The sequence below is a fragment of the Sinocyclocheilus anshuiensis genome, unplaced genomic scaffold (genome assembly GCF_001515605.1).
Source record: "Sinocyclocheilus anshuiensis isolate Anshui unplaced genomic scaffold, SAMN03320099.WGS_v1.1 scaffold1003, whole genome shotgun sequence".
NCBI classification, from domain to species: domain Eukaryota; kingdom Metazoa; phylum Chordata; class Actinopteri; order Cypriniformes; family Cyprinidae; genus Sinocyclocheilus; species Sinocyclocheilus anshuiensis.
The window spans coordinates 473,828-484,685 of record NW_015542495.1 but is presented as its reverse complement, the minus strand read 5'-3'; the positions used below and the strand labels follow the sequence as shown (position 1 = coordinate 484,685).

Sequence of the window (10,858 nt, the reverse complement as noted above, 5' to 3'; positions counted from 1 at the left end):
GCAAATGGCTGCAATATAACAAAGAGTGAAAAATTTAAGGGGGTCTGAATACTTTCCGTACCCACTGTACATTTAAAAATGTACCAGAAATTGGCTAATGTACAATAAAATCATCAGACCAAATATGCGCTTATATTATCTTTCTTAAAATAAATGCTACTTAGTTTAAAAGTTTATTAATACTGCAATAACACTTATACATTTTTTAAATGTGACCTAATAGTCTGTTAAATACTAATTTGTATCCTTATCTATTAATTTTTCAAAAACACATACAGTGAGAATAAACCTTAATGTTTTCGCTCTACAAATATACATTTAAAAATGTACCAGAAATTGGCTAATGTACAATAAAATCATCAGTCCAAATATGCTGAATGTGTTTTTCTTACTGCTTTCACAGTGCTCTTCTATTATGCATCATTCTTAATACCTCATGTGTGTTGTGCACCTACCGTACACAGATACATGTAATGGCACTTAACAACATGACCGCCAGAGCCACAACAGCAACTCCAATCAGCACAGAGAAATGATTCAAACCTAAAGAAGAATAAGTAAGTGTTTGGAAAACCACTGATGATTGACTGATTCAGTTAAGCAATTGCCAGATTATCGTAATCTTTCAACAACAAAATAACTATGATGACAGGGGAATGAGAATTTAAAAAGTAAGAGATTAGCATTAGCATTCCTACTTATGTCAATGGTTCCGTCTGAAAGCAATGATTTGCAGGCAGCGTTTGTGCACAAAGGTACCTCATGAAACTCATTTCAGACAGACTTCTGAGGTAGCATAATGGTTTAATGATCTACAACAAGATAGTGAGAGCTTTGGCAAATATTTAATGACTACAATACTAATAACATCAAAAGTTGAAAAAATTGGTTGAAAATGTATATACAAACAGACCACTATAACTGCAACTTTCAGGGGCCATTTTTCTTTTTTAGCCCACCTGTCACGGAATTGAACACAGGATTGTGGGATATCAAAGGCAGTGAAACAGGATACATCTATGATACTTCATTTCAGGAGACAGTAAGTGAAGCTAACATTGGATTCAGACGTGCCTTGTTGCCTTCCTACATTGGAATGCAGCATTTTTCAGGATGAAACCAATGATTGTTATTTTGCTGGTGAATGCACAATTTACATGTTTCTCATTTATAGATTATTGATAGATGTTCTTCTGTTGGATGTATCACAGAACGGAAACTCACGTTCAACAGATGAAGGCAGCTGAAGCAGTTGACTTGCAGTGCCTCGAGTGTTGTTGCTGATACACTGCAGAGTGGATGTGTGTGTGAGAGACTGATGTAGAGTGATGGAGCTCCTCAAGCCTGTGCTGCTCAATCGCTCTTCACTGATGAACGTGTTTGAAGAGTTAGTGACAGGACGTCCAGACAGATGCCACTCCAGTTCAGGAGCGGGATTCCCATCAGCCTCACAGAAACACACAGTTACATCAGTTCTGGCACAGCTGGAGGAAGTGGAGATCTGAGGAACATCTAATAGAGAGAAAGACCAAGAATGGTCTGTGCAGCACACCTGGAAATGTTTCTTAGTAACTTTTTTATGCAGTTTACATTGATTACAATCACTTGGTTGAAAGATTTCCTCTATTCCTTTATTACTCACACTGAATGTCCAGCATCACTGATGAGTTTTGGCTGCCATGTTGGTTCTGAGCTGTACAGTGGTACCAGCCTCCGTGTGTCGGGTCGGTCCTATTGAAGGTAAGAGTGTCTCCAGTCTGCAGCTGCTCCAACTGTCCTTCACTCTCTCTGGACCAGGTGTAGCTCAACACTGCTGGATTTGCATCACTGCTGCAGATCAGAGTCACTACCAAGAATGGTCTGTGCAGCACACCTGGAAATGTTTCTTAGTAACTTTTTTATGCAGTTTACATTGATTACAATCACTTGGTTGAAAGATTTCCTCTATTCCTTTATTACTCACACTGAATGTCCAGCATCACTGATGAGTTTTGGCTGCCATGTTGGTTCTGAGCTGTACAGTGGTACCAGCCTCCGTGTGTCGGGTCGGTCCTATTGAAGGTAAGAGTGTCTCCAGTCTGCAGCTGCTCCATCTGTCCTTCACTCTCTCTGGACCAGGTGTAGTTCACTGCTGGATTTGCATCACTGCTGCAGATCAGAGTCACTGAACTGCCCTCCAACAAAGAGCTGGAGGGAAGCACAGACACTGCTGTGTTTTTGGGCGAATCTGAAGAGAAAAAAAAATAGAGCCTCACAATAAAAATCTAAATAATACAATTTACAAGTCAAAACTAAAAAGCATCACTTACACTGAACATGTACTGTGATGCTGTCCTGTGCTGTTTTGTTCTCGTCCTGTAGCTGGTAGGTTATAGTGCAGGTGAAAGTGACTCTGTGCTGACGGTGAGTAGCAGTGAAGTTCAGATCAGAGATGAGCTCCTCTAGTCTGCTGCTCTCACTGAGGGGGATTCTGGGAGTGGAGCTCCATGTGAGAGTTGGTGGAGGAGAGGAGCAGAGAGTCTCAGCAGAGCAGCGCAGACTCACAGAGCTCCCCTCCAACACCTCCTCCTGACCCTGCACCTCCTTCTGCTCCACATACAGCTGCACTCTGGGTTTGTGCGGAGACTCTGAAATACACACAGATTAATTTCTTATATTTGATTCAAAGAAATGTCTAGCCCCATAAAATTCATCTTTTCATTTCATCATTTTACAAGTATTTATAAATAATATTTCCAGTCATGAATTTACTCACCAATCACATCTATTAAAACATTGTTTTTTATATAGGTCTCTTTCAGTCTACCTTTACCCTCAACCCTGAAGTAATACTGACCACTGTGATATGATCTGAGGTCATAAAAGACAGTGGTGCAGTCCTTATCTTTTAATTTTCCAATTATATTCCCTCTAATGAAGGAGTTCCGTCTTGGTGTGCTTGAGTTAAAGACTACATTTCTGTTCACATCATTCCTATCTTTGTACCACACTCCTTTAGCGCTCTCAGTGAGGTCTTTGTCATATTGTTCTTCAATCTCAAATCTGCATTTTATGATCACACAAGATCCACTCAGAGCTTCAATCCTCTCTGGCAGATAGATGTTGAAATCTCTACAGCAAACACCTGCAACACACACATGATGAAAAGCATTATTTGAAAGGGTGTTTACAGTATCATTTTAAAGGGAGAACGAGCAGAGCAACAGCAACAGTGAAATCTACATCAAACATATTTGTAACTATTAATGTACTTTAATATTTTAAATACTGTAATATTATAAATATTTTGAATGAGATACCAGTCTTTAGAAAACATTTTGTGTATCAGTTAGTATCTAACTGATTTAGCTAAAAATGCTCTAAATGAAAAGTTCTCATTTAGTTTAATGCAGCAGACTAAATGTAGTTTAGCACTTGTTAAACTAGTTAATGTACATTCTCAGTCATACTGAACAGTATGTAACTAGGTGTGAAGAAGGGAAGGAAAATCCTACCTTTTAACAGAAAACAGAAAATAATTATTTTCTCTGCCGTGTCCATCTCTTCATTAACAGACACTCCTCTAGGGAAAAACACACCTGTAAATCTGCACAAATGACAAAAATAAACTCATGGAAATCATAAATTTAGCCTCACTAATAAATGTCTATTGATTAACCGTTTTCAGAATTTCAGAATTATACTGAACAAACAGATATTCATGAATTCATTGCAAGCATCCTACAACTCAACAAACTGAACAGCGCTTCTGAAGAAACATCTAAAGAAGAACAAGAAGAGTTTAAGACTTACCAGACAAGAGTCTATCCTGTTGTAGCAGTATAATGTTTCCTAAATGCAGAAAGACACAAAATTCTGAGCTGATGATTTGAGGCTGAGTGAAATTGTTCTGTGTGAACATACAGTAATATACTGACTGACAGCTAGTGTACAACTTCCTGTATCAGCGTCAACATTCTGTTCACAGACACAGTTATATCAGCCTAAGCCTCTTATTTTTTTTTCTATAAAAATATGTAAATATTCACTTTCCTTGTTCAAAGACTCCACAAAAGTGGAAGATCATATCAGTAAGTTAAACTAATTATACTTCAAGTGATCTTTAAGACATATTCAGTCACTATCATTTCTAAAATTAAAAATAAATGTCAATTCCTCTAGCTTCATGCTCAGCATTCATACATTAAGAGCTTTTCAAACCCTTTCTGTGAATATCATTTTTTCTTTAGACCAAAAGCATCTGATACGTCTAATCAGATCTTTTTCTAGAAATTGCATATAAAAATGGTATAGAAAAACAGTATACATTCCAAGAAGTATTCCCATACATGCCAACCAAAATCAGTCCAAGCACTTTCCAGTCATTCATGTTCCTCACACCTTTCCTTTAGAACAGTGGTTTTCAATCCTGGGGACCCACAGCACTGCACATTGTGTTTGTGTTCCTTATTAACACACCTGACTGATATCATCAGCTCATTAGAAGAGAACTACATGAACTCAACTGAGTGTGTCAGATAATACAGATGTCCAAAATGTGCAGTGCTGGGGGTCCTCAGGACCAGGACCGAAAACCACTTATGCATAATATGTCATTAAAATCCTGAAAGTATGATTAAAGAAGAAAAAAAGAAAGTAAAATGTTTGTGTATTATTGCATATATGCATATATTGTCAGATAGCCCATATATTATTCCACAAAATTTACATTAACGCAATATATAAAAAAAAGAATATATGCACCTTGTTTTTTGCACAATTTGTATCAAATCAATCATCTAAACTTTCATCTTTTTTAAATTACAGGTTTAAAAAAGCCCGGATTTTGTATCTAATTAAACAATTTAATTACAATATACTTAAATATTTAAGTTTGACTGCATTACTTATAAGATATAAGTAGATTCTACTAATTTGTAGACATATTTGAACCTATAAATTACTGTAACTCTGACATGGTGTGAACGCAGCATATGACCTTGAGTATTTGACAACAGCATTATCTAACTTGATAACGTCTTTGTCAATCAGTTTTTTCCTCTGTCAGGATGCAGCTGTCACGGGTGGCTGCTGTGAAGAGCACGACGCAGGAGCAAGATCAGAAAACCACATTTTATTTTAACTCAAATACAGAAAACTCAGAGAACTAGGAAAAAACAACCACTATAATGTTAACGACACCGAACACTAGACACAGGAAACACTGGGCTTAAGTAACAAGGAACTAATGAGGATAATTAAGGGAACACAGGTGAATGGAATGACAAACAAACATGAGGGAAAACTAGGTCATGGAGCACATAGGGAAGGAAAACACAACAAAACAGGAACACAGAAGTCCAGGGGCGTGACAATTCGCCCCCCTCCTGGAAGGTGCGTCCTCGCGCCACATACAATCAACAAAAGGGGGTGGGAGCAGTGTTGCCAATTTAGCTACTGTGTAGCTAGATTTAGCGACTTCCCCGCCCCTTTTGAGACTTTTTTCAAAAGTTTAGGGACAAATATAGCAACTTCTTGGACAAACCTTATCTAAGTTCTCATCTTGCCCACTGATCTACGTTCATCTTTATATAGATCAGTGAATTTGCCATTGCGATGTCATCTAGTGACATTTAGCTACCAGTTTTAGCTACTTTCAATTGAAAGCAGTTGGCAACACTGGGTGGGAGGGTGGGCGTCCTGGAGGCCTCACAGGGCAGGCTAGTACGGGAGGCCTCCAGGGCGGTACCGGTTCCGGGAACCATTGCAGAGCAGGCAGTTCAGGGAGCCATGGCGGAGTGGCCTCCGTGGCCTCCGTGGCCTCCGTGGCCTTGACCTCGTAACTCAGCCCGGCCCCTACGGCCGGAGAAGTATAGCCCCCCATTCCCCTCTTGGGGAAGACTCCGGATCCCCTGGCTGGAACTGGCTCTGGGCTGGGCACAGAAGTCCACTCCGGACTACATTCAGGAACAGAAGCCCTCTCTGGGCTAAACTCGGAATCTGAGGCTCCCTCTGTGCCTGACGTGGAAACAGGAGACCTCCCTGGGCTTGACTCGGGAATTGAGGCCCTCCCTGGGCCTAACGTGGGAACAACAGCCCTCTCTGGGCTGAACGTGGGAACAGGAGCCCTCTCTGGGCTGGACGTGGGAACAGGAGCCCTCTCTGGGCTAGTCTCGGGATCTGAGGCCCTCCCTGGGCCAGATGCGGGAACAGCAGCCCTCTCTGGGCTGGACGTGGGAACAGGAGCCCTCTCTGGGCTAGTCTCGGGATCTGAGGCCCTCCCTGGGCCAGATGCGGGAACAGCAGCCCTCTCTGGGCTGGACGTGGGAACAGGAGCCCTCTCTGGGCTAGTCTCGGGATCTGAGGCCCTCCCTGGGCCAGATGCGGGAACAGCGCGGGAACAGCACCCCTCTCTGGGCTGGACGTGGGAACAGGAGCCCTCTCTGGGCTACACTCGGGATCTGAGGCCCTCTCTGGGCCAGGCTGAAGCCCTGCAGTGGCAGGAGAACAACCTGCACAGAAGGTTGTTCACAAAACTACACCCAAACCACAACAGCACAATCTGGCCCATCCAAATTATACAATTACAAAAACAAAACTACATTAACTATTGGAAATATGCTACTAAATTACAAAAAAATATGGAGTTCTATTTACACCTGAAAAGAGATTATAAACCAGAAGAATATATGAGCTGTGTAAAAAAGCACAAATTGAGAAAGCCAGAGAGAGGACGGCACAGACAGAGAAGGCAGCCACAAGAACAGAGACTGTGTTTACTGTGCTCGCAGAAAGAGCTATTGTGATTACTATCACAACATTCGAGTGGCATATTTAACTAAATTCCAACAAATACAAATCTAATTTTATGGCATTAGCCAATGCAGAAATATTAATTCATATTTTAGGGGGAAACTCCAGCATGATTGCAACAGCAGCAGAATACGTATCAGCCTGTCACAAACTAAGAGAGTTAGCCAGTGGACACACTAACGCAATATATATATATTTTTTTTTACATCTACACATTTTGTACAAAGTACTCTTTTCTTCTTCTTTGTTTTGGTTTGTTTAGACAATAACTTAACTATTTTCTTATTTCTTGTTTATACAAAAAATGTATTCATGTAATTAGTTACTTACTGATTTAAAGATCTATGCTTGTTGTGTTTATGTATTATAATGTCAATGTTTTGGCAATACTGTGCAAGTCATGCCAATAAAGCTCACTTGAATTGAATACCATTACAAACGTTACAAACCATCAACTTGTAACCATTAAAATGGTTTTCTGTAGTGTGTTTTGGGACATTGTTTCTTTATTATAGTACAATATTTTAACAGTCTATAATATTTAAATAGACTTTTATTTTTACTACTTAGCCTGAAATGAATCTGTCAGTCGTGTCCCCAGGATGTCATTTTGCACTAGGACCGTTTTATTTGAGTTCGCAGGGCAGAATTTCCCTGACGGACGGATGTGAGTAACGGCGTTTTATGTCCCTTGCGCTTTTACAAAGAACGTATTTAGCTCCTGTCAGGCTGTTAGCTAATCCGCCTTGTTCCGTTTAGTTTTAATATTTTGTTATTTGCCTTTGAGTGTAGTTTTCTTCCAGTACAATTATATACCAACATTTTCTATGCGAGTGGTCTTGCTGAGTGCGCATTAACCATTGATGGAAAAGTAGCGGGCGATGCTAGCAAGCTAAAGCTAGCTGCATTTCTTTGACACACAGGTGACAGAATAACAACTGATATTGTCTAGATAAGTATGATTACTTGAATAACCCCTGTCAACTCTTTATTACTTAAATCTTTTTTTACTTTATTACTTACGACTTTTAGTTAAACTAAATACATGTTCTTTCCAGAAAGAAATGTTGACAACCTTCTTCAGAGCAGGGTTGGCTACTGCTGCCATATATTTAAAGTGCCTATATTATTTTCCACAGTCTCTGTGCTGCAGGACCAGGATGAGGATGTTCTCAGTTTCACACAAGACGGCCTTTGTGGTGGATCACTGCCCGTACATGGCAGAGTCCAGCCGGCAGCCGATTGAATGTGACATGCTGGCCAAAAGCCGTTCGCAGGGTGTGATTCCTCTGGCTCCAGTGTCCAAATCTCTCTGGACGTGTGCGATTGAGTGCTCCATGGAGTACTGCCGGATCCTGTACGACATTTACCCCACCTGGAAACTGGTGAGTGTATGGAAACTGGAGCTGTTAATAGGTGCAGTTACTATAAACTATGAACTAGTATTGATCACGAATCGATTTGATTCAGTATTGGTTCATCTGGATATAAGGTGTGTCAAACAACAAGTGTCACATGCACACATAATATAAACATGTAAACAGTCATATTAATTTAAACATGATATATTGGAATATAGAGTATATTTTTAGCACAATGCTCCTCTCTAGAGTTATGATGTATACAATGTACAAATATAATGTTTTATTGACATCTGACCACTGATCGATCACATGAGACATGATGCATTTCAGTAAGTTGTACTGTTTCTTTCAACGAACTTTGACATTTATTTATGCTTATTTCTTGCAGTAACTAGTACTAAAAAGGAGATGATGATCTGTTTATGTGCGCTTCGTGCTGCTTGAACAGAATTTAAAAGCTGAGACTTTGTTTCATATCAAAAGTAACAAAGCTTATTGCGGTTATTGTATAAGAGGCATGCTATGAATAATTTTTAGTGAAATTTAGTTCACCACTGTTTTATGTACATCAACAGAAAACAGCATAGACTAAAAGACTGATCTTTGGTTTTAAAAATCAATATTGGTCAACCCAGCCCAACTATGAGCTGTTTTGCTATGGAAAAGACTCAAAAGAGTTGTGTGAAAATTCTTCATAAATGTTCCTTTATTAATGTTCCATGAAAAAAAAATAGCATTTGAAATTTTAGAATGAAATATGGGTAAGTAAATAATGACAGAATTAAATTTTGGGGGGTAAACTATTCACTCTCAGGTGAACTACATCGTGAGCGATTCTGAGGTTCACATCTTGAACAGCTGGAAGCAGGAGGACCAGAACACACATGGGGTAAAATCATCACATCTGTCACTCCGCACATCCATATTGCACAGCCAACGTTGTGTTGGGCTAGTGTTAAGTGTATGTCTGTGGTGTTTGTTAGCTGATGGCTGCTTTGACAGCTGTTGGGCCTCCAAACCCTCGTCAGGATCCTGAATGCTGCAGCGTCCTGCACGGGCTGGTGGCAGCTGTGGAATCACTGTGTAAGATCACGGAGTATCAGCATGAGTCTCGTACCACTCTGATGGACACAGCTGACAGAGTGGCCAACAGGGGGCGCATTATTTGTCTCACCAATGCTAAAAGGTGAGAACTAAAATATTTGTATACAGATATTAAGCATTGAACTAAAAAAAAGTGACAGTTAAACATTTATAGTATTACAGAATATCTTTATTTCAAATAAATACTGTTCATTTGTGACCCTGGACCACAAAACCAGTCATAAGGGTCAATTTTTCGAAATTGAGATTTATACATCATCTGAAAGCTGAATAAATAGGATTTCCATTGATGTATGGTTTAAGATAGGACAATATTTGGCCGAGATACAACTATTTGAAAATCTGGAATCTGAGGGTGCAAAAAAAAATCTAAATATTGAGAAAATCGAAAAAATTGCTAAGTTCTTAGCAATGCATATTACTAATCAAAAATTACGTTTTGATGTATTTACGGTAGGAAATTTACAAACTATCTTTATGGAACATGATCTTTACTTAATATCCTAATGATTTTTGGCATAAAAGAAAAATCAATATAATCAATAATAAAAAATCAAATAATTTTGACCCATACAATGTATTTTTGGCAATTGCTACAAATATTGTTACAAAGAGACTTAAGACTGGTTTTGTGGTCCAGGGTCACATTTGAACTTGAATGTGTCATGGTTTTCACAAAAATATTAAACAGCAGAAACTTTTTTTTTCATTGATAATAATAAGAAATGCATCTTGAGCAAGAAATCAGCATATTAGATTGATTTCTTAAGGAACATGTGGCACTGCAGACTAAAGTAATGACTGCTGAAAATTCAGCTTTGCCATCAAAGAAAACAGTTGCTTTAAATTGTAATTATATTCAGAGTATTACTGTTTACTGTTTTCTTCTTTCCCCCAGTGTACACAAAATTTCTTTCTCTGTCTTCTTCTTTTAGTGACACTCATGTCAGAATGCTGGAGGACTGTGTGCTGGAAACCATTCAGGAGCAAAACAAACGGGCAGCAGGATCTGACAGGTCAGTTTTGATATCTCTGGAGTCCTTTTTATTCACTTTCCATTAACATTATATAGCATTATTCTTACTGTTACATGTTTTTACTGTGCAGACTGATGCCAATTCAGCAGTGTGAGCTTGTGCTGGTCCACATCTATCCTCAAGGTGAAGAGACTCTGGTCTCAGATCGGCAAAAGAAAGAGGTAGCATCTTTTTCTTCATTTCTGCTATAAATGAAAATGACTTTCCATTGGGATTTCCGTAAGAATGAAAAAAATCTGAGCTTTTCAGAGTTCCGAGCTTTCAATCAAAACAATCAGCTCTGAAATGAATTATGACTTAAAAAATAAGATAAAAATCAGACCAGTGTTTGATTCCTAACACTACTTTAAAGCATGAAAGCAGCAGTAAGTGTCTTGTTTCACTTGCCATTGTGTTATTTATTACATGTTCAATGTTAAAATATATTGAAAATGTTTATTTTTGGTCTGTTTTGTGTGTGTGCAGCTCTCGTCAGTGTTGAGCAGCGAGGTTCACAGTGTGCGAGCTGGACGGTATCTAGCTGGTAAACTGAATGTGCTGGTTCAGCAGCACTTTGATTTG

The 10,858-nt window shown here is 39.1% G+C and overlaps 2 protein-coding genes across 4 annotated transcripts in view; one reads left to right on the top strand and one right to left on the bottom strand.

Annotated features, from left to right (window-relative positions):
* Window positions 1–990: 990 nt before the first annotated feature.
* LOC107694155 (myelin-associated glycoprotein-like) lies at window positions 991–4,378 on the bottom strand. Of its 3 annotated transcripts, none has more exons than XM_016493758.1 (8): window positions 4,329–4,378; window positions 3,793–3,831; window positions 3,495–3,586; window positions 2,756–3,124; window positions 2,310–2,627; window positions 2,138–2,227; window positions 1,643–1,819; window positions 991–1,512 (listed from the first exon to the last, which is right to left on the bottom strand). In XM_016493758.1, exons 3-8 carry the CDS (start codon window positions 3,538–3,540, stop codon window positions 1,169–1,171), a joined length of 1,344 nt encoding a protein of 447 aa, XP_016349244.1. In that variant the 5' UTR covers window positions 3,541–3,586; window positions 3,793–3,831; window positions 4,329–4,378; the 3' UTR covers window positions 991–1,168. The 3 variants fall into 3 exon arrangements, with proteins under 3 accessions (XP_016349244.1, XP_016349246.1, XP_016349245.1); XM_016493760.1 differs by having other exon boundaries at window positions 2,837–3,124; XM_016493759.1 differs by lacking the exon at window positions 1,643–1,819 and having other exon boundaries at window positions 1,964–2,227.
* A 3,064-nt stretch (window positions 4,379–7,442) lies between these two features.
* Window positions 7,443–10,858, top strand: part of LOC107694177 (protein asunder homolog) — an 8,648-nt gene continuing 5,232 nt past the window's right edge. Inside the window, exons 1-7 of the mRNA XM_016493799.1 lie at window positions 7,443–7,459; window positions 7,946–8,177; window positions 8,971–9,045; window positions 9,140–9,342; window positions 10,196–10,276; window positions 10,368–10,458; window positions 10,763–10,856. Of these exons, the coding sequence (XP_016349285.1) occupies window positions 7,458–7,459; window positions 7,946–8,177; window positions 8,971–9,045; window positions 9,140–9,342; window positions 10,196–10,276; window positions 10,368–10,458; window positions 10,763–10,856 (778 nt within the window). The 5' untranslated portion in view covers window positions 7,443–7,457. The remainder of the gene's footprint in view (window positions 7,460–7,945; window positions 8,178–8,970; window positions 9,046–9,139; window positions 9,343–10,195; window positions 10,277–10,367; window positions 10,459–10,762; window positions 10,857–10,858) is intronic.

Bases quoted from the DNA above. Each gene is read 5' to 3' on its own strand.
- LOC107694155 (XM_016493758.1), bottom strand. From the start codon at position 3,540: ATGGACACGGCAGAGAAAATAATTATTTTCTGTTTTCTGTTAAAAG. The intron at 2,628-2,755 runs GTGAGTAAATTC...TGTGTATTTCAG, and splicing joins TGTTTTAATAGATGTGATTG to AGTCTCCGCACAAACCCAGA. The intron at 1,513-1,642 runs GTGAGTAATAAA...TCTCTCTATTAG, and splicing joins AGTGATGCTGGACATTCAGT to ATGTTCCTCAGATCTCCACT.